Source organism: Patagioenas fasciata, chromosome 4, assembly GCF_037038585.1.
Source record: "Patagioenas fasciata isolate bPatFas1 chromosome 4, bPatFas1.hap1, whole genome shotgun sequence".
Classification (NCBI taxonomy): domain Eukaryota; kingdom Metazoa; phylum Chordata; class Aves; order Columbiformes; family Columbidae; genus Patagioenas; species Patagioenas fasciata.
In genome coordinates this window covers 57,038,863-57,066,535 of record NC_092523.1, presented here as the reverse complement: position 1 = coordinate 57,066,535, position 27,673 = coordinate 57,038,863, and the positions used below count along the sequence as shown (strand labels likewise).

The window sequence follows — 27,673 nt, the reverse complement described above, 5'->3', positions numbered from 1 at the left end:
ATACATATATTTACTACTAGTATATCAGTATTTTATTATTTTATTAAAGTGTGTTGTTCTCAATCCAAGTTTCTCCCTTCCCTTTTGATTCTCTCCTCTATTGGGGAAGGTGGGAAAGGGGGTGAGTGAGCGGCTATTGTGGTTGTATTGCTAGCTTGGGTTAAACCACGGCAGCACAAAACAACATTCCATCTTCTTTTTATGATTATGGAACGCTTAGCAGCAGTTTTAAGAAAAACGAGTAATTCCATTTAAATAACTTGTGTCGTATTTTGAAAATGATATTTTTGAACACTTATACTTCATAGCTGGACAGAGCTTTGTGAAAAACACAAACCACAGCAAGTACTAAGTACCCTTCTGCTTCACTGCAGCATAGTAAACTGTGAAGATACAGACCTTTTTTGTGGCATCAGTCCTCAATAACATGCCATCTAGTACCACTCTGGTGAATTAGTTGTCATAACAGGATCATGTTTTACCCATATACTCATACAATCATGGGAGAAAAATTAAAAGTATAGGGAATCATTTGCTTCCACAACATACCTGGTTGCTTTGAGCACCACTTTGGGAAGGGATGTTTCCAGCATCCTTTTGGCTTCTTTCAGAGTCATTCCCTGTGTGCTTACTCCATTAATGTAATGGATAATATCCAGTGCATTGAGACTCTCCTCTCTGGCAGCAACTGATTTGGGGATGATGTCACTAATATACACAATTTGGTAAAGGCTGTCATGACCTCCTGATAATGACAAACCTTTGCAGGAGAAAATACAAAAAAATCAAGTTATTTCTTTGTAACTGAAGAGAAAAATTTGCATTAGAGCAAAAGCAGTATACTTCTGTGTTACCTAGCTCCTCCTCATGGCACATTAGTGTAATGTCAGGCAGTAAGTGAGGCAACACTGGCATCTTGGGTAACTCCAAAACACGCCCTAGCACTAATCTGACAGTCTTTGGGGCAGCACGGAGAAAGCTGACTGCATCAGTATGGCTCATATTAGTGACATCAATGTCATTAACCTGCAAAGATAAAAGCAGAGATCTCCTTGTTAAGTTCAAAGTAAAATAGTCAGCATTACTGTGGAAACAATTACTACTGTTCCTATTGTTGACTTTTGACGTTAAAGGACAAAACAATGATGCTTTATCAACAATAGCTGCAGTTCACCATATTTACCCAAGGAGATAGAACACACATATGCAACTGAACTTTGGCAAATGAAGAAACAACTTACAGTCCAAATGTCAAAATATTAAACAATCTGAAGAGGTACATTTTACTGTTCCTATTAAAAAAAATGGGAATGCTATAACTGTGTAAGCCCAACACCTGAGAGCCTGACTCACAACCTAATCCAATTTGTCTTGTATTTGTTTTACTTTATTAAGGTGTAACAGTATTCAGCAGTGCTTCATTGCCCTGATCTAGCAATGACTCACATGCGTGCTCTGTGTAATGCACTTTGTCACTATTGGTCAGTCCCTGTAGGCCCAAATGCAGGTTTTCAGTTGATCAGAAACTAATACTGTAATGATGAATATCTGTACTACATGATATGTACCTGGTAAACTCTTCTGCAGCAAATCTCTTAAATTTTTTTTTCCTAACAGTATGTCAGCCATGCATGTATTCTACCATCAACTACTCCACATATTTAAGCGACCATCTTATTGAATAAAGGAATGCTTCTTTCTTTAAACCTTTTTTTCTATCAAAAATAGTGCTTGCACACATGTCTAGCTGCATGACATACTGTAACTCTTTTTATCAATCTTCTCACATGCTTCCATCCTTGTATTTCTTTTGTCCAAGTGCTATCAAATTATGCCTCTTTGAACATGCATGTTCCTTAATCACATTTACTTTGGCCCACAATACATTTTACATTTTTTTTGGACTCAAAGTTGTCCTTTTCATGCAATTCCTGTATCTGGAAATGTTAATTCTCTCACTTTTATAAGTCGGTCTCCAGGTCGTAGTCTCCCATCGCTTTTGGCAGGATCCTGAACAATGTCATGAATGTAGCAGCCAATGTTATCATGACCTTTGGTCACTGTAAAACCCAGACTACCCTTTTCTGACTTTGTCATGGTGACTTGGAGCTCTGCTTCCTAGGAGAAGAAAACAGCACTTTACAGCACAGACAAACAGAAGCAATTTGAATGCTTTACTGAATTTAAGACAGTTAGAAATAGACAACTGATTTACCTACATGTGTCTTAGCAGTTTCAGTTTAGCTGCTTCAAATAAGCACCTCTAGTCAATTCAGATAGACTATTGTTTTGCATGGAGCTAACCTTGGGCCAAAGGCTTATGATGTAAACAAAATTGTGAAGGCACATGCCAAAACTGACACCTTATTTTACCCTCAACTAGTTGCCATATAAGACAACACAACAGGAATTATTCAACTTAAGAAAGTGAACATATTTTCCTACAATGAGGTACAATACTACAGCTTATCTTGGAACTGTACACATGAACATTTCATCTATTTCAATTTGCATGACTTTTGATTTGAAAGATACAGATCTCCATCATTTGCATAGAAACTCACACAGCACCAAAAAGGTTTCAGAAAGATTTCTGAAGGGACAAAGAGAGAGCTGACAATCACACCAAAAATTAACAGGCCAGAAGCAAGATATCTGCCATCTAAATTTCATCTGAATACATCATTTAGAGGTAGGTAAATATTTAATACCAAATTCTCCAGGCTGAAATGACACACAAAATAAACCTATACACAACCACCTGTGTACACATAGATGCATGGATGTTTACAGAGATAAATACATCAAACTCCGCAAGAGCCCAAGCAGAAAATGCCTGTGGACACTTGTATGAGCAGCCAGAGTTCAGTGGTTACAAACGGCACCTGTCTGTGTGCCACATATAATGAACAGCCCCAGGTTAGTGCAAGTATAACCTGCAACTATGACATTTGTAAATTAATGTACCTAACCTCTACGCAGTCACGCCCAACACCATGGCTGAAAAAAATTCCAGTTGGCCACAACAGTACGTAACATTTATGCTACTGAAAGACAGAAACAGTAAATTACCGGTTCGTATTCTTCAGCATTTTTTTCCAACTGGCCGAGTAATGAATTCGTTCCTCCCAGGTGTGGAGTCAGCTCAGAAGCAGGAGTAGCGTAACAGTCATTTATTAAAACGGATGTAGGAACATCAGAAATGGTTCCACAGGTTGGGATCAGTGGCAAATCCAATGGCAAATCACTGTGGATAAACAAGCAAAAAAACCCCACAAGGATCAGCTTGTGCAACATGGCTGTCACCCATAAATGAATATATGAATGAATATTGACTTCATGAAGATCTAAAATCTAAACAAAAATGTATTTCTATGAATTGGTCCAACAAACTGTTTTTGTAAACACCTTCTGCAACATTAAGAGAATCACTATAAACAGCATACCTGTCCTGAAGCTTGCTAGGAGCCTCTTGGTTGGAATACAAGCCAGTGCGAACAGCCTCTTCCTGACCACCATGTGCCTCATGCTGATCATGTGCCTGTGTCACGGCTTCACTGGAGTTTTGGTACAGGGCAGAGTTCCAGCCAGGGCCCACCTGCATTGGCAAGTCTGTCGTCTCCTCATCAGCACTCCTGCTGCTGTCACTGTAGCTGTCTCTTCTAGAGGGAGATTTCAGCCTTTTGTTGCTCAGATCAGTAGTTTCATTTTCATCTGAGCTGTCACCTTGTTCTACGTTTGATGGACCAGAAACTTCTCTGCTGACATCTGGAAATACTTGGTGGGGTGAATGGATGGGAGTCTACAAAGAGCAAGGACATGTAATTCATCAAATTCCAGTTTTGATGACAGAAGAAAGCTGCAAAGACTGCATAAAATTACCAAAAGTCAGCGGCTCTTTCAATTTAGACCGTTGCCTCAATTGTATCACAGCACAGTTTCACCAAGTTCAAGGCAACTTGGCCAAGAGAAAGTGTGCAAAACTTTGAAACATGCACTGTTGAAAAACTGCAAATTCATCTAAGGAAAACAAATATACTCTTGGCTTTCGCCTCAGAGACCCAACTGACAGATGCCTTTAAGCTGTGCCCAGTAGTCATCTAGGCCACGACCACGAAATCCCTTCCAACCAGAACACCCGTTGTGCAACTGCAGTCAAACTGATCTCACACAGGATAGAAACAGGAAAGCTTTCAAACAAAAATCAACATAACACGGTACAAAAACTATGGTAATTTACACCAAATTAAGACTGTTCAGCCAAGATATTAATGCCCCATGAGGATGAACAACATTTTTGCCAATAATCACATATTCCTAAGAATGAAGTCAGCTACCAGACACACAAAGTTTAAAAGCTTTGTTTCTATCTTCACGGCCAAATTCTTGTGTTCATGAACACAGTGATCTGTGATAAAGTTATAACAAAAATTGCCATTTGTTTATTGGTTTTTCTGTTCTTTTAATATATATGCTGTTTTATTAAAGCTTTTCTATACTATAAATAGGTTCATTACAGGACTAGTTATTTGTATTACTACTTTGTGCAGTTGCAAATCTCTAATTGTGACTTCATTTATATTTGTAAAGTTTCTGTCATCTGACTTGAATGTTTTTCTATTGATTGAAAATGATATTAAAATAACTTAAATTGAAGACTTGTCTCCATTATTTTTTTATACTTTCCTGCATTACAGAAAGTCTATTTTTCTGGCAAACTTCCCTATACTTTCTCTTTTGTTGAAACACATTTAATTTCCACTTCTTCCAATTGTCCTAAAATAGCCTTGTTATTTTGATTTTCTTATTGGAGCATTTTGAAAATATCTTTTGTAACATCCCTAATTTCCAGACAAATTAGCGTTTCACAAAGTATTCTTCAGATACATTACAGAAATATCCTATTTCTACTTGAGATCAACTTCAAACCATTGGGCTACAAAGAAAACCCCCTCTCAAAAACAGTGTATTAAGCCAACCTCCAATGTTCTAAGCCACAAAATTGAGAAAAAAAAAATAAAGTCTGCATTCTTTTCATATTTCCATGAAATGCTTTGTTTACTCATGAAGGATTTACTACAGGAATCACGTTTCCGTGAGCACCCCCTCGCATTTTTCCATCTGCGCTTTGCATTTAATTAACCCACTCACCAGACCAAATAAATGAGCTTTCAAACAGTAATTAAAAAATAGAAAAAAATCACACGTCATACACCTTACCAACAAAGAAGGATCAATGTCTGGTAGTGTACCAGGTGACGGTCGACAAAGGAGAAGAGAGACTTCTGGAGATGTTCCCCTCAGAGCAGAGATTACTTCCTACGGCCACAGTAGATTTATTATTAGACACGGACCCCCAAGATTTGCAGGACTACCAGAGTATGACTTGCACTACTAAGATACAAACCTGCTGGGATAAACCCTTTAGTGATGCCCCGTTCACTTTCAGAATGACGTCCCCAACTTCTATCTGCCCACATTCTGCAGCAGGCTGCCCAGGGAAGAGCTTTTTCACCCTCACAATAGTTGAGCCCATTTGCTCTGGGGTGAGGTTATCTTCACGGCAGAAACTGAACCCAAGGCCTGAGCTGTTCTTCAGCAGCTTCACCTCAAATGTGTTCTCTGCAAAAAAAACATTAACTGATTATTTCCTAAATCACACTGGTCATTAAAACAAGCAGTTGGTGCTCTTACTCCAGATGTGACAGTTCAGAGTTTTCCCCTTGCAGGGTTCTGCTTAACGTCCATTTTAGTGAACATAAGCATTAGCTAAAAGACCCCTCCAAGGTATAGAGGACACAAAAAGCTGATCATGACTTCTCAGTCCACTGCCTTGCCCTGACAATATCCACACTATACAGAAATATAAGGTGTGTCCAAAATACTGTTCCCAGGGAAGTCTGTAAAGGAGCCTGCTAAAGCACTGAGTGGCAGGACCTTTCTGGCCACAGATCAGAAATTAGTGAGAGCAGCAACTGGAACCCCTGGCAGACAGGATAAATCCCACGGAGGAAGACCAAAACATATCTGCAGTGGTTTCCCCATCTGGGTAAGCTTCCATGCCCTTCACAGCACGAGAAGCTCTAACATGCCAGCCTCTGGTCAGCTACACAAATGCCTCATATCCTCTCTCTTCATGCAGTTCTTCTCTCACCTAGACAGGAACAGTAGGACCTACAGGAGGCTCCCCTTATATATAAGCATGTCAGCCTCCCCTTGCCACTCCTCCTTAGCAGCACCAGAGCTAGCAGTACTGCTTTTACTCCAGCCTTGCTATAGCACTGGCCTGGGAAGCTTGTGAAATTAGGAAATGACAAGGAACAGTGAGGGAGCAAACAGTTATACAGTCACTAAACAAAGTTGCCAAGATGCGGAAAGAAATCTTAAAAACAAATGTAGCAGCGTAAAAAGGAACAGACTGCATTATGTGCAGGGGCTTGGTATAGATTTTTACCAGCTCTGTCTCTTGTCTGTCCTTCTAGAGAAGATCTGACAAAAAACAGCATAAAAACTAAAGGATGCTTTGAAAGTTCAGACAATTTTCATACATGACCCGACCTGCAGTGACGAAGCTGTAATCTTTGGCATTTGTAGTTTTTGTCGCTGGTTTCTCCTGCGGCTCACACTGCCCCACCAGATTTGGAGGTGTGCACTGTGGTGTTACTGGAGCGTGAACCTTGGCCACGGAAAGTTGCCCTTTTTCCAAAAGCAGATGTACCACCTGAAGAGATGGAAAATTCTCCAGTTAACTGGCAACAGCCATGGAGATAGTACAGCCTAGAACACCTGTTTCTTTCTAACTTTCAGACTTCAAAGTTTTGCAGCAGTAAACTTCATCGACGCCTCTCTCCACTGTACATCTTCCATTTATTCCTTATTTTAAGGGCTGTAAGCGACAACCTCCAAGATTAACTAACGGATTTGTGAGATACTTGGCAACACAGCATAATAAAAGGTTGTGAGAGGGTGAAGAAGTGTCAAAGACAGTGTCATTTTCACATGCATACATGGAAGAGAGTTAAAAGCATTTTCTACAATGAGTACAATAGTAGTTCTTCGCAGCTCTGGATGTGTACATTCACTGCCTATTTTCAGGTGTGCACGTACTTCAATATATGAAGCAGCTGCCATAAAAAGCACTATTAAATGAGGAGACACCACTGACAGAGTCAAGCACTATCCAAAAAGGCCAAGACTCAAGTAAAGCTACCAACACAGCGGCATATAAGGAGGGATTTCTTCCTATGAAAGCCAGAGACAAGGAGAACCCAATTGCATGCAGACCTCTCACCCACACACAGAACCAGAATTTTGCCTGGGTGGGCAGCGAGACTTGAGGTCCACGACCCAAAAATTGTAAAAAACACATCTAAACCAACCTGGATGCTGGGGAGAATTCCAGTCTTCATGTTCCTTTACCTCTTTTTCACTCATGATTAACTGGTTTATTACAGACAGAGTAGAACCAGCAGCTGCTTACCTGACCAGTGCTTCTCAGCATTTCAACAGCTTGCTTATGGGTAGCACCTTCCAAACTAATCCCATTGACAGAGAGCACACGGTCACCTACGAATGATTAATAATATAAGAAAAGGAGGCAGAACATCATCTATAAAATGTGTATGATGCACAGAAACCTTCAGGTTTCAGCTAACAAGGACTGTTACTAAAGCAAATTCTCCCTCCCCTCCACACTCTGAGTCAAGGAGAGAACTTTGCAACTAAACTATTTTGGGATAACCTTGTGTCAAAGCTAGTGTTAACCCGCAGAACGATGGCCTGTCACAAAACTCACTCTTTATTAGAAACAATTCTTAATCTACAGTGAAGAATGTGGCCTGGCTTACAAACAAGAAAAGCACTAACAATTACAGTGATTTTCTGTATTGAGTTGCCCAGCATGCCAAGCAAGGAGGCCACAAATAATACAAAGCCCTCTCTCTCCATGGCTGGAAGAGAGAAGTGTTCTCCATGAACACAGGCTGCATTAGAAGGGAGAAAAAAAATAAAAAACCCTGCAGCCTGTCTCTTATTTTTCCCCTCCACAATTCTCAGCAGTTTTCTGCTGTTTTGCAGCTGTTCTACACTTTTTTAATCTTCACCCACAGAATTATCAAGGCAATATTTAAAGTGACAACTGAAAAAGGTACAATGAAAGAAGGCAAACAGAGCTCCTACATTCTACACCACAGTATATCCCTCAAGTCCGCCACAGACAGTTATCTGCCCTTTTTCACATTAACCCCAACAGAAAGAACTGCAATACTACCTTTTTCTATCCTGCCATCTGCTTCGGCTGCTCCCTTAGGAATAATCGCTTTCACATAAATACCACCATGCCGTATGCTAGTATTTACACCACCCTAAAAGGAAAGCAAAAATAGGGCTTGTTAGTTTTTTGCAGTTAGAATACTTAGTAATTAAACACAAGGTCACATAAGGAAAGCTGTACTCAGGAAGCACTTGGGCTACTGGCATGTAAAAGGAATAGTCACACTATCAAAATAAAAATGTTACACACAAAGCACGTTTTTGCAGTCATGCAATTTATTGTGAATGAAGTTGGGGGCAGGAAGACTGTAAAAAACCACGATGCATCACAATGCAAATGCACTCAAACTGAACAAATGTTCTTCAGCAGAAACGTGTCTGTGCTGTGCTGGACTTTCGGTGCTTGCTTGCATTTCAGAGCTCAGCGAGGTGTGAGAGCACAGCATGCAGAGGGAGACCAAGAGCACATTAACGTTCACTCCCAAAGCACATGGTATCACCTGTGAACTCTTAGAACACAGAACTCATTGTACACCTCTTCTTTTCATCACTGTACAAGACAGCAATGAGAAGGGCAGAACAGGGGTTGAAAAAGGAAAATGCAATGAAGATACCACTTGGTCATCCTTTAAAGGAAATCTTAGCATTGGTTGGCATCTTCTAACATTTTCTACAAGGCCAATGCATAAATACAGTGGGCTGGATGCTATTCAATAACCAACCACTTTATTCCTCCAGCTGTCTCAAAGTACAAGCTTGACAAAGCGATATGACTTTGGATAGACTGGGAAGCTAAAGTAATAGAATTTCATCCTGTTCCTTTTACAATACTAGCCATATATATGGAAAACCTTGGAAATCGGCACTCCACCTACATGCCTATCAATGTGGCCACACCTGGGAGAAGGCCAACTTAGTTTTAGGTATAAGTAACCGGTGAAAGCCACCAGTTTTGAATTACAGCTAGTAACTTCTCTCTAGTGTTGCAATTTGAGCAAGTTTTCCTTTTTCAATTTACCACATAGTTTGGTGATCTGAGACAATATTTGAATATTAAAATACCAAAATGTACTTTTGAACAAAATACAAGAACAGGAACAGTGAAAAATGTGTGCATCTCAGTTATATATCTTCCTTGAAGTGCCACTCTGCATGATGGTGGGCTTTAAACATAAACTACTTTCAAAAATTTGTTGCCTGAAGAGAAACTAATCCATTAAAAATACATTTTTCAGTCCTATTGCAAGAAGGCAGTGTCAGCCAGGTCTTATCTAGATTTAAGCACTTTTTTGCTTTCTGCCTTTTATCCAGCAGAGGGAGAACACTAAACACCGTATATGTGTGTGGATGTGCATATATACTCTTAAGTAACACTGCTGGCAATATCCGTCAGGGAAGGTCCTATTCCTCTCCTTGTAAATTTGCCACATGATTAGGCGGCAAGGGACAAATACTTCAGAAAATATTTTGCTTCCTTGTAATTTAGCAATTTAATGGGTTGCTGGGAGTAGAGAAAAAGAGAAAACATCTGAAAACCTTGTCAAACAGTACCGTGACACTTATTCCCAAGCCGTTATCTTTTTTGGCTAGTTCAACCTCAAAGATATCTCCAGGTTTAAGAAGTGTTGCAGTAACCTTTTTAGAATTCATTTTGTTTGCTGTATTTGCTGCTGCTGATTCCTTTATTAAAGAAAAAAAAAAAAAAGAAAAAGAGAAAGAAATAAAAAAAAAAGATAATTATTTGTCATTAGAACAGAAGTTTACAGTTAAGACCCTAAAGGATGTGGTTTTGAGTCACATGCAGCCAAAAGAAGTCCACATGGGAAAGTATCAAGTAGTAAAGCTCATTGCTTTAACTCTTCCATTGCTGCAGTTGAACAGGTTTAGCACAGAAATGTGCCTGGCCTTCAGCAGCCGAGCCTTTATTGCCAAAGTGAGCTGGTCACAGAACACAGAAACTTCAGTATCACAGCAGCCTAGGGTCTGTTGGATTAATTTGCAGGAGCTGCCACAACTTCGTTGAATAAACTCCATCAGATGAAGAGAAATCACTGAAAATTAGGATTTAGTTTGTATTAATTGCCACTGTGTACTTTTGAAAAGCTGAAGCCGTAAGCTGTCTCTGGAGCTCACCGCTGAACTTCTCTACACAAGAGCGGTCCTCTACGGACTAGATGGATCCCAAAATATGAGTTCTGCTGCCACCCATTCCAGATGCACCAATACTACTTTCATCTAATTCAGGGAAAACTTAATTTATCTGCCAGGTGAGCAAACTTACCTCCAGGGGTTGTCACTAGACTATGATCACACACTGGACAAACACAGCATTGAAAGTTTGTCTACAATATCAGCAACTGCACTCTATGTTCATCCCAAAGCAGAATCTGCCTCTACTTAAGACAGGCCCATCTTGTGACATTGGAAAATGGGAAGTTGTTTCAAGTTACACAGGCGATTTTCTCCATTTATTTTGAACAAAATCACCAGACTACTAGAAATTAGTTATGAGCATTTGCTGTTACAAGGATAAGCTGCAGGTTGGGCTGTCCTTCCCCCACACCCTTTCACCTTTATGCACATCCACAGTCAGCTATTTCACTAGCACTATTATATTGATGGGAAATATTCATATGAAATACACTCTGCCTTTTTAGCTGGCTGTTGCTCCTGACTGCTGGAATAAGTTGCTTCATCCATGTCAGAATCCCCTCGGTCAGAATATTCCACAGACTCCACTACCCCAGGCCTCCTATTTTTTGCTCGAGCACTGTCAGATGAGGATCTTCTCTTCTCGTTCATTTTGGAAAGCCCAGACTGGGAATCACTGTAATGCTGAGGATCCTGCTGGGCTCTGCCACTGGCGCGTGTGCCGAAGAATCCGGTTGTCTGGCTCTGAGACAGGCTGGCACTCTCGGTTCTGGAGTCCTGGGAGCTCATGCTTCCATCCCGCTTGCCTCCCGACAAACCAGACAAACTCCCCGAGACGGGCTTCTGGTGGCCATGGCACCGGTTGTGTTCTTCTGAAGAGGACTCTGCCTCATTGTCCTGCACCAACGAGGGCCTCCTTAAATAACCTTTTGTTCCATTACCGATGTGCGCAGCGTTAGACGATGCTGAAAACCAGGAGACAAGACAGTCAGCAGGAGCTGGTAAGATCTTCTCTGCAAGTATGACACAAATTACGCAGCTGGCAACCACATACGGTTTTACCCATTTGTACTACACAGAAAACTTTCTGTTTAGGATTCAGTCGGTGGGTCCTCACTAAACGTTATCATAACACACTTTGTTCAGTCTCAGAACACAGTTTGAAGTGACTGCAGTTAGGGTGGTGTTTTACAGCTACCTCAGCTGCTTAGATTTGTGGTTTTAAGGAAACACAGAAAGGTTTCACAAACAGGTGTCAAGAAGGCAGAGTGCTCAAACTCAAAGAACAATTCTTTAAGAATAAAAATATATTTCTCCCCATACCTTGGGACAGCTTGTCCTTGGGCTGAGATATAACAAGTGTCACATCTTCAGGTGCATTCTCCAAAATTTCTAATGCTGCACGGTGGCTGACGCCTTCTAAACTTGTGCTATTCACAGATATTAGTCGGTGCCCTGCACAAAAGGGTTTGTTCAGATACAGTCTAACATCTACATTTTCACTCATCAGTGAGAATGTGGAGCACAAGCCTGAAAAACTCTACACAATGCATAGATTAAAAAATACTAAAATTTAAGTGATGCTGGAATAGAGAACCCCAATAATTAAAAAACAAACAAAAAACCCCACCCCAAAGCAAACAAAACTATTTATGAGATGCAAAAGAAAAAAAAATGAGGAAGTGATATAAGCAAACGTGCAGTTAGATTCAAAGTACAGACTAAAATAGGAGAAAGAAAGCAGATATTAAATAAAGTACGTGTATATTTTTGTTATTGTAGTAATATGGTTACATTCTCTTTTTCCAAAATCAAAAAATGGATTTTGAGTCTTAAAAAATTGAAATTACAAAGCATTTATTGAGAGGCAATAGCAAATAACTTCAAGTTTCTGCTACTTCAAGCTTCATCATTTTTACTTTGATTCAAATGATTTTTGTTTTCATACAGTTTAACAAAGAATCACCACTAGTTTTCAGATATTACCCAGAAGGTAACCGAAGGTTGTTGTTTGTAAAGGACCAATATCTGCAGCCATAGACGGAAGTCGTACTACATACATGTTTGACTTTTTATTTCATGTATACACCTCTTATCTACAATATTCACCTGGCTTTAGAGATCCTTCCAAATCAGCTGGCCCTCCGGGAATAACTGAATGAATAAAAATTCCCAGATCAAGTTTCCCCGTCTTCTCTCCACCAACTATTTGAAAGCCTATTAAAAAAAACCCAAACACCTCAAAGTGGGCAAAATTTTCAGTGATCAGAGTAACGTAACACAGTACAGGTCAGTATTTCAGAATCGACAAAAACTTAGTCATTAAATAAACGCAAAATAAAAGAAAACTACACATCTCAAAAAACTCTACATGGAAGTAAATGGTAAAGCTTTTTTGACTAAGCTTTTACTACATTCTCTGTTTTTGAGCAAGTGATTTAGACTTTGTCCAGCTGGCTTCCCAGAAAACTCCAGCAAAGGCTACAGAGGACAACTGTGGCAAAATAAATACATGCACAAACAGATGACATTACATTCACTGTTGAGATGAAATGTATTTTCTCTTAAAAATTTCTGGTTTTCTTCAGTGATAGAAGAAGGAATGGAGTGCAAATATCTTGTCTTCCAGGCTCCTTAAACCTCAAATTAGTGTTACATCTGATGATACTATAAGAGTAAGAAAATCACTCCACAATTAGCTCATAATGGTTTTATAATAGCTTTTGTTTATTTGTTTAAGGCCTTCAAGCCAACACAGCTGTGAAGTGTTCACATAGCCACAAACCTTGTATCTGAAGGCAGAGATAAACTTTTAGGATGACTGGTTCTCAATGTAAATATCATCCAACACTTACAACATGGAAAAAAAGAGAAACAGACTTGCTTAACATCAGTCAGTAAATCAGTAGCAGGCGCTACCAAATAAGTCCTGGCTTTAGCATCTTAAATGCCTTAGAAATCCAGCCACTGTCTGCACTGCTTTCCTCAGTCCTGCAATACTTAAATACAGACCAGAAAACTCAGTTTTATTTTTAGCTTCTAGGAACACACATGACATGGCACTTACCTAAGCCAAATTTTTCATCCTTTTTCAAGTTCACCAAAGTGATCTCTCGTTCTGGTGAGGCAACGCTGCTCTGTGGTGTTTGCAGAGAGTCAACTGAAAAGTCAACATGTCGTAATCAGACACTATTTGGCTGCTCGCTTATTCATATCTCTTCAGGTTTGCCTTGAAGTACTATTCCATTAAAAAAAGACATAGTTCTCTGGTAAGCTGTTCTCAACTAGCACGGTCTAGCTTTCATCTTCAGAACTTTGGTAAAACTGAGGCTTATTATATGAAGTCACTCAAACCTCAAAAGTTAAAGAACTAAAAAGAAAATATGATCTTCTTGGGCTCTACAGGACCAGTAACCTCACACGTAAGGGAAATGAGCTTTGAAGAGCACAATATGTTTGGCAACAGCAACCTTCAAATCTCAAACTAAAGAGAGACTATTCTTACTCGAAAAATATTACACACTGACATAAAAACATCCCACAAGAGGCAATTCAAAAGAAATATTAAGAGTTGTATTTAGAAAAAGGTCCTACCCAGCTAATTGGTAAAGGTATTTGATTTAAGGATAGTGAAGAAACAGGCGAGGTAGAACAGTGAAGCATTTGACAAGTGCTTCACAAACAGACCGAATTAATTCTATAGGCATATTATTTATCAACTTACCACTCTCTTTTAACAGCGGTGATGATGGAAGATTTCCCGAAGCATTCATGCTAACGCCTGTGATATGAACGCAAATATTACACATTGTTTTCATTTTTTTTAAATGAAAGTTACCAAGAAGTATTTCAGCCTTCACACAGTACACACAAGCTCATTCACAGTATCAGATTACTTATTTTAAAAATGAATAAACACAGAAGTAGTTTTGGATTAGCAAATCCAAATTACTCATGTATTTGGGTTGCAGCTCAAGGTTCAGATAGATGGTAGCTCATGCAAAGGCAAAGAATTGAAGAAAGGACAGAGATTTGGCCTTTACAACCACTGTTAACTTCAGATAAAATTAATATGCCTAACTTCATAAACCAACACGAACCTTGTAAAATTTTGTACAGTAACAAACAGATTGATGCAATAACAAGCAATCTGAACCAAGTACTTCCATTTAAATTGGTTAGTTTATAGAAGCATTTTTATTTGGCATGATCAATGCCCAAGCAAATGTAGGCATATTTTAAAGAGGATAAAATAATAAATGTGCTAAGTTATGGAAGTGAGTTAAGATAACTGAAGCTTCTTAGCAAAGCACTCCTGGCCTTTTCCAAACCTCTGAACTCTCAAGTTTCAGCTAATGCATTTCATCATGCAAAGAATGTGCATCCCCCAGCACTGGCAATGTGATTCAGCAGGACTTTCTGACATGTAGCAAAGATCCTTATCACAATTGCTGCCCACAAGATTATGAGTAAGCAGATGATGATGCTAATTGTAAAGCTTTTAAAGTAGAGGATACACGGCTGCAACCAGTCACTACACACTCTCCATGCCTCACCTCCCATTTCAAGTGCAGTGCGGGCAGATGCAGCAAGTATTTATATGTCACACTTTGGCTTTCTTTTTTTGGTGATGTTGTTTATGAACAGCCCATAAACATAACCTTCTTCTACTTTTTATGAAGTTCTGTAACTAATCAATATTTTTATACTAAGCAAAGCAATGAAAGTAAGCTAGCATTGCAAATGTGTCAGTCATAGTTTCTGTTATTGTAACATGGAACCTCCTGTAACCAGAAACTGATGACACAGATATTAAAAAACTATCTACAACAAATAAATGTGCAAGTTTAAGTCTATTCAGCTGCTCTGAAACTTTTTTTTCCAATTTTATGTGAACTCTTATTTTTTACTGCCCACAAAGACTACTTGTGTGCATTCCTTGCCCAGAAAATGGAATATGTATGTCTGGCTTAGCTCATTACAAGTGTTTTTGTGAAACACTCAATGCCATGCAAAATTGTACCTAATTTATTATATCCAAATTAGACCTAACCCAAAAGAACTCTGCAGTTCCTGCTCAGAGGTACCAGCCAACAGCCAGCTTATGCCAAATTGAGTCCACTTCCAAAAACTGCTCCATGCACACTTTCCACACAAAACACTAGAAAAGTTGAAGTCTGACAAACAGACTGTGAAGACTAGCAAATTTGTAATAGATCCCTACAATAAAATAGTACTCTGAAGTGATAAACTGGAAGATGTTTTCTGGAACAGCTTTCACTGTCAAATACTGGTACTGTGCACACTTGTATACAGACTGGTGTTTTTAAAGGAGGATTTTTAAAAATTTTATTTGCTGCAACAACTATTCAGAAACAATGGGCAATTGGCTGGGATTACTTTAACATTTAATACTCTGTTCCATTTTTCAAATCAAGATATTAACATCGGTTAATGAATACATCAAAGCGTTACAGCCAAAGCAATTTTAGAGGTTAGTTAGTAAACGCAGTAATATTATTTTTTTGCATGCTGACCTACAACATAGGCTTGACCGGTATCTTCAATGGATGATGAGTCTGATTCATTTTTCTTTCTTTCAGGGCTTCTACTTAAACCTGCATGAGATTTTGAACTTAAAGGGGAGAAGGAGAGAAGGGAAACCAGACAGAGGGAAGAAGAAGTTGGGAGAGGGAAGGATCAATGTAATAAAATAATGGTATGAATAATAAATCAAAACTGATGCAAAATGTACATTGACTGTACACAAAGATAGTGCAGGGCAGTCAGAGAGACTCTTACTTGCTCAGTTTCAAGGCTCCTGCTGCTGACCCAGTATCAAATTTTGGCATTTGCTGAAAGACTCTGCCCATTAGGTCTTCTATTTTTTGGGGGGAAGAGTCCAGAGCAGTAATAATATTTTTTCTTGGGGGGTAAACTGAGATGTGGCTCTGACTCAGATCATGAAATGACTTGCTCATAACCCTGGGTCTCTCCTCCCACGGAGTCTTCTCATTCTTGTCCTTCGAGGAGCTGGGAAGTGGCTGAAAGAGCGAGAGCTCAGAGCAGGACAGCTTCTTCAGAATCTCTGCTTGAACAGACAGAGGTCGAACGGCAAGTCGGTTCAAAGTGCTGCTGGCCAGGCTACCAGTACTGATTGCTCGTCCCATGTTGAAACCTTTGACAGACTCTGCATGAAGGTTGAGGCTCCTAAATGAAGCCCTTTCTGGAGACAAACAAACAAATTTAAGTTATACAGCAGAGCTAGTGTGACCTCCTTGTGTAAAGCGTGCATTTTGAATGACGGGCTCACACAAAGCACATTTTCTCTAGATGCTCAGAAATACGTGCTGTCATGAGGTACATATAAACAACCACAAGGTAGTTTGCTCAGGAAGCAAAGTTTGTAGTTCATGGCATTACATTAACTTGACCATCTATTACACTGATGTCCAGAAAACACAAAATAGCAGAATATTTATCTCCTTATTAGTAAGGAGACTCATATTTCCTGTTAAACTGCTGTCCCTTATAGACAGGCACATCACCTTGTTCTGCAAAGCAAATAATATCCTCAAGTCAAGTGACCTGGAACACTACACTTCCTTTAACCTGCCTGTATAAGTCTTTTCTAGAATTTTAACAAATAGGGCTCTCCCACTTCTACACCACCAGATTCTACCAAACTTCCATCCAACCATTACTTAGTTAACTTCACGTGAGTCCCTGACACACAGTACAGCTGCAAGTTTGTGGGAGCTTCGCAGCATCTCTACCTGGTTCAAGTGCATCAGGTCATTCAGGTGAACTCAGGGACTTTCCCTGCCAGAAACATTCTAAACGTTTTAGCACAGAACAGAAAGTGCTGACTGGAGTTTGCCAGACTTTTTGACTCCTGAACAAGGATTCCCTTAAGCAGCAGAGAGGAACAGGTTTTGGATTCTAATTAAATTACTGTCAGCTGAGTCGTGGGAACTGTCTGGGTGGATGTTCTTAGCTGAAAGCAAATGCAAGATAATACAGCTTAGTCTAACCCCCTCCTAATTCAGAGCAAACCTGAGCTGGGCTCATTTCTATTAGCCTAACTGCCTCCCTAGGCTAGCAGTTAAGTTCCTGTGGCTTGGCTTTCACACAGAAACTTGATAAGCTGCGGCAACATGTTTGCTGGTTAGAAGTTTTGAAAGAAATTCAGGCTATCTGAACCCTTCATAAACTTTACTGATGTCCTGGAGGCAGTTCACAGGGAAGACTGAGGAAAAGCAATCCTCAACCACATATAGATTTCTGATTTAAACTCCATGTAGAACTGTGCAACTTTTTGGTATGCATCATGCATCAGCGTTACTAAATGCTGCAGTATTCATCATTGAAGAGTATATTCGGCAAACTCAGCACTGCCATTCCAAAATACATTCCTTTGTCTAATACCCCGCGCAGGAATTAACTGCAACAGTAACTCATCCTTTCTTTGTAACAAGCACACAGATTTAGAAGATTTAGTATTTTTTGTCCTTTTTAAAGGTGAATTAGTATACAACTAGCACTTCCTTACCCACATTAAATACCCCCTTTTAGCTGTAGCCACCAGACAAACTAGATGAGCTATAAAAGAAGGGTTTTACTGGATAAGACCAGAGATCTACGAATCTCAGTTTCCTGGCTCTGATAGAAGCTATCAATGACACTTGCTCTTGTTGAGTTCCCCTCCACGGGAAGATTACCTTAATAAAATATTTTAAGATCTCTTCTCTTGACATTTTACCTACCCTCTGCAAACACCAAACAGGATTTTACGATGGATTTCAGATTAACACTTTCACGTCATTATTCAAATAGACATTAGGTCTTTCACGCCTTGTGCCAACCCCTGGACTGAAAATTCTCATGTGCTCAAAAGTTGTCCTTCATAAGTCTGACTGAACCCTCAGTTATTCTTTGTGCTTTTCTGTATCCCTGTTTAGGAATCCAAACATCTGTCTTAAACTCAGTGCTCAGTTTTGTTCACTGCACGGTCACAGAAGTTGTGTAAAAAAGAAACCATCATTTCTCACATTACAGTTTATCTCCTTCCTTGTGTACCATAAAATTGCTAGTATTTTTTTCTAACTTTGTCTTTAACCTCTTTCTATTCATGCATAAAGAACGTTATTCAAGAGGTGTTTTTGTTTAATTTTCCGAGCCTAATTCTTCCCATTAGATTTACATGTGCTAAAATGCTTTCTCCCAGAATCAGTCCTTAAGTAAGAAACCTTCAAAATATACACTTTCTGTGGTGATCAGTCTCGAGTGAATAATATTGTCACCCGCCCTGTTCTTTACTGTTTTTCTAAGTGCTTCCAACCCCCAATTTTTACTGATATTTTAAGAGCCCTGGAAAAAACAAATGAACAAACAACAACAATAAAACCACCAAAATTGACGCTTCTGCAGGCCAGGAATAGTGCTTCTCAACTACCGCCTGGGATTTCACTGCTCTAACAGAAGAAAAGCAGTACTTATAATTAATTTACTATTTTGATTAGTTGCTTGGTTTTTTTTTTTTCACTTACCTGTATTACAATACTTTGTATTTTTAAAAATATTATTCTAGGAACTCTGTTGCTCTCTATATATATGCAGGGAAGAGAAACATGGCTAATCAATGTAGATCAGTAAAACCGTGACAATAGCAATTATTTCTACTTTTAGTAACCAAGCATAACGGAATACTAATTTATTTGCTTCTGACTAGAAACGACTGAATTCAAAGTGATCTGCACTGCACAGAAGCAAACTATTACTTTCCAAACTCACAAAGCACAACATGTACTGCATCTGAAAGAGCAACCAAGTTTGTAGCACCAAGAAAGGTGCTGCTTTTCTTTGTGTTTCAGGATAAGCAAGCACTACGTTAGGGAACAGTACAAAAGTTTTAAGTCACTTGGTCTTATTTCTTTGCACTAAGTTGCTTGAGCCCAACAGAACAGACAAAAGGCTGCAGAGTTGCCACATGCCTTCCCGCCTCCCCCCACCTCTTTTTGTTTTCTTTTTAAAAATTCCAGATGCCAGTCTCCACAGCAATGGGGTCAGACTCTGTCCCAGCTACACTACTGGAAATCTGGATTAACAGCAGCTGGAATGCAGACAGACAAAACCAGGGAACAAAGAAAGAATGAGCAAGTAGACTGACCAAAATAGCATTTCCAGGCTGCACTGAAGGCCAGCCAGCCACGTGAGCTCTGCTCCAAGTAGTGAAGCAATGAGTACAGAGGCTTTTTTCAAAGAATGCATTCTCCAATTAAAGGACATCATTACATTTTCTGTTATACACAAAAAGTAGATAGTCATTCTGAAGAAAACCTGCTAGCATCAGAGTTGTTCCTTACCAGGCCTACCAAACATTAAGTGGAACAAAGACAGTTACACCCAGAGCTTACAGATGCAGCATCGTGAAATGCTCCATATTGTATTTGCCCTACCATGATTGCACCATTTTATCTGTAATTCCATATTATCAAAACGATTCATTTCACAATCGACAAAAGGTAAAAATCCCATTATGGAAATATCTTCATGTTCTTTCTGAAAAATGCCAAAAACCATTAATCAAATGAGAAAGTACTACTAGTGACCTATTTTTAGATTCTTTTATTCAAGAGGAGCTGCTGTGTGCCAGCTCTATGTGATCTGCCAACTCTTTTCTTTCCTTAAACAAAACCTAAAAAAATATAGCGAGTAGATTCTCTTTGTACTGCAACCCCTCCAAATGCAGAGCTACAACATGTAGCACTCTGCAGAAAGACAGAAGCTAAAGTTCAGTTTTCCTTCTTACAAAAATACATGTAGATTGCTATTAAAAGCCAACACAGCATCACCATCCTTACCAATGTCCTGAGTGTCTTGGTTGCTCTGCCTGGTTCTCATCTGTAGTTGGAACTTATGCTGGGAAGAGCAGAGATGCAAAAGGTACTGGCAAGTCTTACTGTTGTCAGTCTGAAAGGCATGCTTGATACCATCTGATGTATTCTGCAAAGTAATTTTCTTCTTCTACAGGACAGAGGAAAAAAAAAAAAAAGTTGAAGACAATGATCTCTTTTAGCCTAGAAAGAATTTTGCACAGTTACAGCATTCAAACTTTCCTGAAGCAAAAGCACCAATGGGTGAGATTCTGTTCAAAACAAGGGCTGAAAGTAATTTGATATTTACAAAGCAGCACTTTAAAGCTACTTCTGGGCTAGCCAAGGTGGTACTTTGTTATTATTTAATCCATCTCTGTTACTGTTAGTGCTGACTAATTGTGGCAGAATGCAAACTCCCCCTCTCCCCCCCCACCTCCTTCAGTATGGAGGGAGTAGGCACATCTCCCTCTCTCTGCTACTTGAAGCTAACAGCTTCTTTTGTTTGGCCCAGAGCACCCTGGCCAGGGCCATTAGGAGGAGGGATTGCCGAGGCGCCAGTGAGCCGCTGGGCACCTGTGACCAGTGTGGGGGATGTCTGGAGGCTTCAGGGGCACCCCACACACGGTGTGGGGGTGCAGAGAAGCTTCTAGAATGCCTACAGTCAGGTCTGATCAGCCAGTATAAAAACGGGACTCTCTCGTCGAGACTGGGCCCATTGTCGCCGGTCTCTCGGAGCACGAGGAAGATGCTGCCGCCGAGACCCCCCCTCCCCAGGATGGAGACCCCGCTTGCCTTGCCGCCACGTGTGTGAGTAAAACCCCTCGCAGGATTGCGAGTATATTTAAGAATAATCCCGCACTGTGTTCAGGCAAGTGTGTACTCCTCTGGGACTCGGGGGGGTGGTTCCGGCATTGTTTTGGGTGAAGCCACGTGCATGCACTCTGTGGACCTCCTGTTGTACTAGTTGCTGCCCCTTAATAGTTTTCCTCAACTGATACCCAAACCTATATTTAAGTCACTTTTGGAGTGCTAAAACCCTGTTTCTCACCGGTTTAATAAAAGTTGTTTTGGACCCTGTTGTCCCTTAAATTAGCCTCGGGGTGCCTCCGTGACAATTTTGGCGCAGCAACCAGGGTATCAGAGATGGAGGAATTATTTAGAGGGTTGAGTAATATTTCTGCAGCAACTTGGCATCTCGTGGTGTGTTTCCTTCTGGCCGTTTGCTTTAACTTAGCGCGGGATGTGCGTAAACTTGACTTCCAAATAGAGGAAGAAGTTTTGCGGCAAAACAAACGCGTGGGCTTTTTGAGCGAACGCCCCTTCGCCCCCCCGCTTCTCGACACTGAAAACAGTGTTGATGAAATAGAAAGAGAGGATGCGCGACCTCTCATTATCGGATATTGTTGGATGCTTCCCCACCCTCTACCAAGGGATCCGGTACTGGTAGCGCTGCGACCGGTCCGTGGGAGCCTTGGTGGGTTCGCTATAGCTGGCCGCTCCCTTCCCGAGCGGCCGGTCCCGATTGCCCATCGCAGTCGAGACCGCGACCTGTCCCTAGCCGCGGTGCCCAGACGGTCCCTCCCCCGTACCGGCAACTTGGAGGTCCCGGCATAGCAAAGCCCGACCTCGGGAGTGCCGGCGACCGCCCCGGGACTGGCGGCGCGAAACGGGGCAGCCTGAAAGAGCCGCTAGGAGTACATGTCCAGTACGGGTGTGACCCAAAAAAAGGAGGCAAACTTCCGCCCGTAAAGCTTCTACAGCCTGTCCGCACACCTCCTCCCGGCTGGCCCCCCACACCATTCCTGGCATCCAAGTGCTGGTGGTGTGGGGCGGGCAGCTCGACCTTGCAGGCGCTGGCAGGCAAACACCTTCCCCGGGTTGGCCGCCTCCCCCTCCTCGCTGTGGGCGGGTGCGCCCCCCCACTCTTTCAAACTGAAGGAAAAAAGCCGCGGCTTGGGACCAGCAACCCCGCCCGGCTCAGTGCTCTCTCTGAGGTTCAGAGGCAGCTCGCATTAGGACCCGGCAATATGCCTCAGCACTGCTGCTTACTAAAAGCAGCTGTTAACATTACTTGCTATCAAAAAATTAACCGGCACTCCACTGCAGCTGAGTGGGGCATTTATGGAGGCCATTAATGATTTTGATAAAGAGTCAATAACAAGGCAACGACTCGATAAAGACCTGCCCCCAAAACAAAAGGTCCAAGAGATATTTTCTGCTCAGAACCTTCTGAGCTAGTTCAACATGTTATTCCACAGAGGTCGTTTAAGCACACACAGTGCAGGCTTGTGAATGAAACATTTTATGAAAACAAAGGGGAAATACAGGAAAGTGCTTGGGGACAGTCATTCTGGGTTTTGATCAGCAGTAGTATTGAATCAAACATCCTAGTCTGGTGTGTTTGCAGTCAGTGGATTTTGTTGGCTTCTTTACATGTTCTGTGCATGTTTTATTTGAAAATGTACTTTGTAAAGATTCTAGCTTCTTTTGGTCTCTCAAGTCTAACAAAAAATCCAAACTACTGTATTGTCTAACCATAAGACACATTGCGAGTGACTTCAATAAGCTGTCAGGAGCAGGGAACCCTAAGCACAGGTCATGGTTGGTGATGGTTCATATTAATTCAACAGGCTAAAAATTTCAGCAGTGCATGAGCTGGATGTGTATTTGTCCATCTCTGTTTATGTTGTCAATAACAGGGAGGACAAGCTAGGATGTTGTCCTTCAGTATTGTGGCACTGCTGTCTTATTTTCTTTTTGTAATGCAAAAAATGAAAGCCCGGTTCCAAAGGAACCGAGGTCTGTTTTTGTGTTTCCTTGCAGGGCAAAGGACAATGACGGGGTGGAAAGGGATCCTACTATCACCAGCAAGGGGTGGAAGAGGATCCAGCTAATACCACCAAGCCATTCAGAAAGAAGGCAGTCACAGGAATGGAAACACTAATGAACTGTGACTGATGTTTGGGACTCAATAATTACCTTGGGCAATTGTTGATTGTTCTAATTATTTCAATTCTATTGTTGATTGTTATTAATAACTGTGTTACAGGGGTAAGTCAACCCATGAGGTACGGTGATCCACAGTGGACATTAAGGCTCACCGGCAGAAGTGTCCCCTTTTTACTTTGGAGGCAAGAGGTGACTGCACCACCACTCCAAAGTATCAGACCATGACTGTAGTCACGGGGTGGATTGTGGCAGAATGCAAAATCCCCCTCTCCCCCTTCCCCCTTCAGTATGGAGGGAGTAGGCAAATCTCCCTCTCTCTGCTATTTGAAGCTAACAGCTTCTTTTGTTTGGCCCAGAGCACCCTGGCCAGGGCCATTAGGAGGAGGGATTGCCGAGGCGCCAGTGAGCCGCTGGGCACCTGTGACCAGTGTGGGGGATGTCTGGAGGCTTCAGGGGCACCCCACACACGGTGTGGGGGTGCAGAGAAGCTTCTAGAATGCCTACAGTCAGGTCTGATCAGCCAGTATAAAAACGGGACTCTCTCGTCGAGACTGGGCCCATTGTCACAGGTCTCTCGGAGCACGAGGAAGATGCTGCCGCCGAGACCCCCCCTCCCCGGGATGGAGACCCCGCTTGCCTTGCCGCCACGTGTGTGAGTAAAACCCCTCGCAGGATTGCGAGTATATTTAAGAATAATCCCGCACCGTGTTCAGGCAAGTGTGTACTCCTCTGGGACTCGGGGGTGGTTCCGGCATTGTTTTGGGTGAAGCCACGTGCATGCACTCTGTGGACCTCCTGTTGTACTAGTTGCTGCCCCTTAATAGTTTTCCTCAACTGATACCCGAACCTATATTTAAGTCACTTTTGGAGTGCTAAAACCCTGTTTCTCACCGGTTTAATAAAAGTTGTTTTGGACCCTGTTGTCCCTTAAATTAGCCTCGGGCTGCCTCCGTGACACTAATGACAACCAGTACTGTTACACTTTGCAGGACAGCACTTTCCAGGGCCTCTCAGGAAGTCCCAAGTGGTGCTGCAACTCAAGAGAAAAAGAACTAGGTGCTCATCTAATTATGAAATCTACAAGTTAATATTCTGGGTCTTAGAGTAATCTTTTTAACATTTTTTAAACTTCAACTTAGCAATTCTAGTTAAAATCATATCACAGATTAAACAGGCTACAGGTTTTCAACATGGTATTAGACAGAGTTAGAGGTACTGTTTTCAATATCCATATAAAGGTAAGCATTAGAAGCTCAACATCTCATTAAAAACTGGCCTGTGACCATCAGCTTATGGTGTCCCCACTGAAGTCAGCTGGTATTGTCCAAGTGAAGTGTCAGCTCCTTTCACCCATTATCATTTAACTTAACTGCTCTGGGAATTAAAACAACTTAAAAACAACACGGGTGCAGCTCCGAATTACACAGGTGCTGAAGTCTCTTCTGAGGCTGGAACTTCAGCAGCATAGAATGCAAGTTAATAAAAGGAAAATTAAAAAAAAAATCTTTAAAACATCAAAACTCTTGTTTCAATCCCATAATACAACACCGCTCAGCCACACAAAATATAGCCACAGATTATGCTGTAAAACAGCAGCTTAATTTGCAAAAATAATCAACACCCCAACTCAGTATCTGGAGATACATATACAGACAGACAGACAGAGGAAAAGAAACCAACTTACACTAAAGGATATTTTCTTTGTCTCCCTCCACGGGAAGCGTAGTACAGGTGTGCGGGCACCATTACGAACTTCAAAAATGATGACTCCCTTGGAGCACACTCCCAGCAGGATACCTGTTTGGGATCTCTTCTCAGGCAACACGTGATGAAGATGAACGCCATATTCTGTGAGCCTCTGACACAACTGAACAGATCAACGAAATAAAACTTTTAAGAGCACAAAGTTAAGGTTTTTTTATACCTCCATATAAATACTTTTAATATATGCATAGATACACATGAATTTTAGCAAAAAGATTCCTCTCTGCCTGATGATTCCACTTATACAGTTCATAGATTGTACAACAGAGATACATCAGCATTAACTGCTCTAGATGGTTAAAAGTCTCAGTAGAATTTGTTGACCTGCCAAATACTACAGCAAATGAACCTACCATTAAAATCAAACAACAAAAGCATGAATCAAACTTGTGAGTAAATCAAACTCACACAAACCAATTGCTGGCAACAAACTGTAACTAGCCAGATGCACTTGTTAACAACACATTTCTTAAACACAGAATTAGATTAACACAGCAATTCTGTGATCACATTAAGGCATCACAACTGCCAAAAGACGCAGTTTCACTCACTTTGCACTCCCAGTCATTCAGTCAGTTGTCTGTTCAGTACTGGCAGGAATAAGGGATTGATGTAATGAATCAAACAAGGGAATCTAACTGCTTTCCCCACCCCCAGTGAGACCAGGTTTAGCTAGGATCAAGTCCCCTACTCTTGTTCTGTGTGGCTAAGTTATAAGAATCATAGCATCATTTTGGTTGGAAAAGACCCTTAAGATCATTGATTCCACCCATAACCTAAATCTAGCACTAAACCATGTCCCTAAGAACACTTCTGCCAAAAAAGCAGCCTCAGAGGGGGCAAAATCAGCTGGGTGCTTCTTCCACTGCCTTCGCCAAGGGACTGTGGAGCTACATGTGATTTGAATTACAGTGTCATGGTTATTTCACTGTCTCAGCAGCAAACCGTCACCCACTGAACTTGCTCTCAGCCACTATATCAAGGCAGGATCTGATCATTATTCACATGAGCAACAGCAGCAAAACCCATAATCATGTTTCTTAATGGGTCCTTTTAGAATAAACCAAACATATCTGTGATTACAGTTTTCCTGCCATCTTACACAGTATCTACACTAGTAAGTCTGCTTGGTAATGCATCTGGCTTGCTTCATACCAAGCAGTATACACAACATTAACTGTAACAAAATTTTAATAAATATTTTTTCTTCTCAACAGAAAGAATGAAGGATTTGAGGAACACAAGGTGTGCTGCCTCATAATCACAGCTTCCTTTAGAGTAAACACAAGGATTGATAGTTGCTTTTAAATAGTTTATATGAGCAGGAAGACATCCTTCCCATCTATTATGATTTCACTTGCAATGATCCATGTTTTCAGAAGATCTCTTCTGATTCCTTCCTTTCAGCATTATTCAAAACCTGAGTTGTTTTCCTCTGCTTTCACTTAAATTCCATGCACCCACATTCCTACAAGGAATTTTAAACTCACAGATAAAGGAACTGAACTGCTGCCCACTTACCTTCAAAAATTCTAACTCTGTCTCTTTTTCAGATGCACCCACGTAAGTGCTATGCAATTTTGGTAGCTCTTCCTTGATGTAGGACAGATCTAGTTTCTCCAGCACTCTAGCTGGAACATAGTGTTCTAGTCTGAAATACGACATGCCATGCACCTACAACACAAAACAGTTTTGTGACGGCATCTCCATATACTACTCCATGAGCACAAATGAAGCATAAACATTTATTTCACAGAGAATCATATATTACAATTGAGCAAGTGGAGGGATCCAGCATCTCAACCCTGACCCAGAGCTTCATTTCAATTAAGTTTCCTCCCATTCAAGCCTGACTGTACTTCCACTGAAGAGAGTGGGTTCAAACACGCAGATCTCAAACTAGATTCTACAACAGCCCTGTGTTAGACTAGAAGAAAACTTGTCCACAGCAAAAATTGCCAACAGCCTATCAGCTGAGCTTTCAGACTGAGGTAGAACTGTGAAGCATGCGTGGCAGCTCCATCCATTTCTTAATTAAGCAGCAAGAACAGAGTTTCTGAGAGGTTAAACTGGTCATGTACCTCTGCCTGGTAATCTCCATACTCAGCTTGGAGAGCTAGGGATGCTAATAATAAGGCTGTCTCGTCATCACAGTGCATCCTGTCTTCTAGAATGTCCTTCCGCAACTGCAGATAGTACTGATGACAGGTCAGTGCGTGCCTAGAAACAGGAAAACAAAACAAAATCCCACACCATCTTTGGTACCCTTCCTGTTATAGCAAATATCCAGTATTTTATTAATATCAAATTTCTGTCTACAAATTTAGGGCTTAAGGGGTTAATTTTTTTTTTTTTTCATACACTTACTGTATAAGACTGACATCATCCACAAAAAACTTTATGCGAAAAAACAGGGTGAAGTTGACAGGGGGCTTGTTCTTTTTCTTCAGTTCTTCTTTCCATCCTTCTGGAGCTACTTTACTTAGCTTTAAGTCAGGATCAACGAAGAAAAATTCATTGTCTGCCATGAATGTTAAAGGGAAGCACATGTGTAAAAACATTAAAATCAAATATTTTCTCCAGCTGGAGGATCAATACCAGATTTACAACTGAAATTTGGTTTCGAACAGTAAGATTTCCTGCTGACTAACAATGAGTTA

At 40.9% G+C, this 27,673-nt stretch overlaps 1 protein-coding gene across 5 annotated transcripts in view; it reads right to left on the bottom strand.

Annotated features, from left to right (window-relative positions):
• Positions 1-27,673, bottom strand: part of PTPN13 (protein tyrosine phosphatase non-receptor type 13) — a 125,299-nt gene that overhangs the window by 14,896 nt on the left and 82,730 nt on the right. For 4 of the 5 annotated variants that reach the window (XM_071807956.1, XM_065836854.2, XM_065836855.2 and 1 more), the window contains 23 exons: positions 27,381-27,534; positions 27,095-27,233; positions 26,535-26,687; positions 24,934-25,116; positions 20,286-20,448; positions 16,225-16,648; positions 15,960-16,057; positions 14,147-14,203; positions 13,490-13,582; positions 12,532-12,639; positions 11,746-11,877; positions 10,921-11,387; positions 9,808-9,951; positions 8,270-8,363; positions 7,481-7,566; positions 6,559-6,721; positions 5,408-5,622; positions 5,221-5,319; positions 3,447-3,802; positions 3,073-3,247; positions 1,960-2,118; positions 855-1,026; positions 550-760 (listed from right to left, as the gene is read on the bottom strand). In XM_071807956.1, coding sequence (XP_071664057.1) covers positions 550-760; positions 855-1,026; positions 1,960-2,118; positions 3,073-3,247; positions 3,447-3,802; positions 5,221-5,319; positions 5,408-5,622; positions 6,559-6,721; positions 7,481-7,566; positions 8,270-8,363; positions 9,808-9,951; positions 10,921-11,387; positions 11,746-11,877; positions 12,532-12,639; positions 13,490-13,582; positions 14,147-14,203; positions 15,960-16,057; positions 16,225-16,648; positions 20,286-20,448; positions 24,934-25,116; positions 26,535-26,687; positions 27,095-27,233; positions 27,381-27,534 — 4,045 coding nt within the window. The remainder of the gene's footprint in view (positions 1-549; positions 761-854; positions 1,027-1,959; positions 2,119-3,072; positions 3,248-3,446; positions 3,803-5,220; positions 5,320-5,407; positions 5,623-6,558; positions 6,722-7,480; positions 7,567-8,269; positions 8,364-9,807; positions 9,952-10,920; positions 11,388-11,745; positions 11,878-12,531; positions 12,640-13,489; positions 13,583-14,146; positions 14,204-15,959; positions 16,058-16,224; positions 16,649-20,285; positions 20,449-24,933; positions 25,117-26,534; positions 26,688-27,094; positions 27,234-27,380; positions 27,535-27,673) is intronic. The other variant, XM_071807957.1, reaches the window with a different exon arrangement.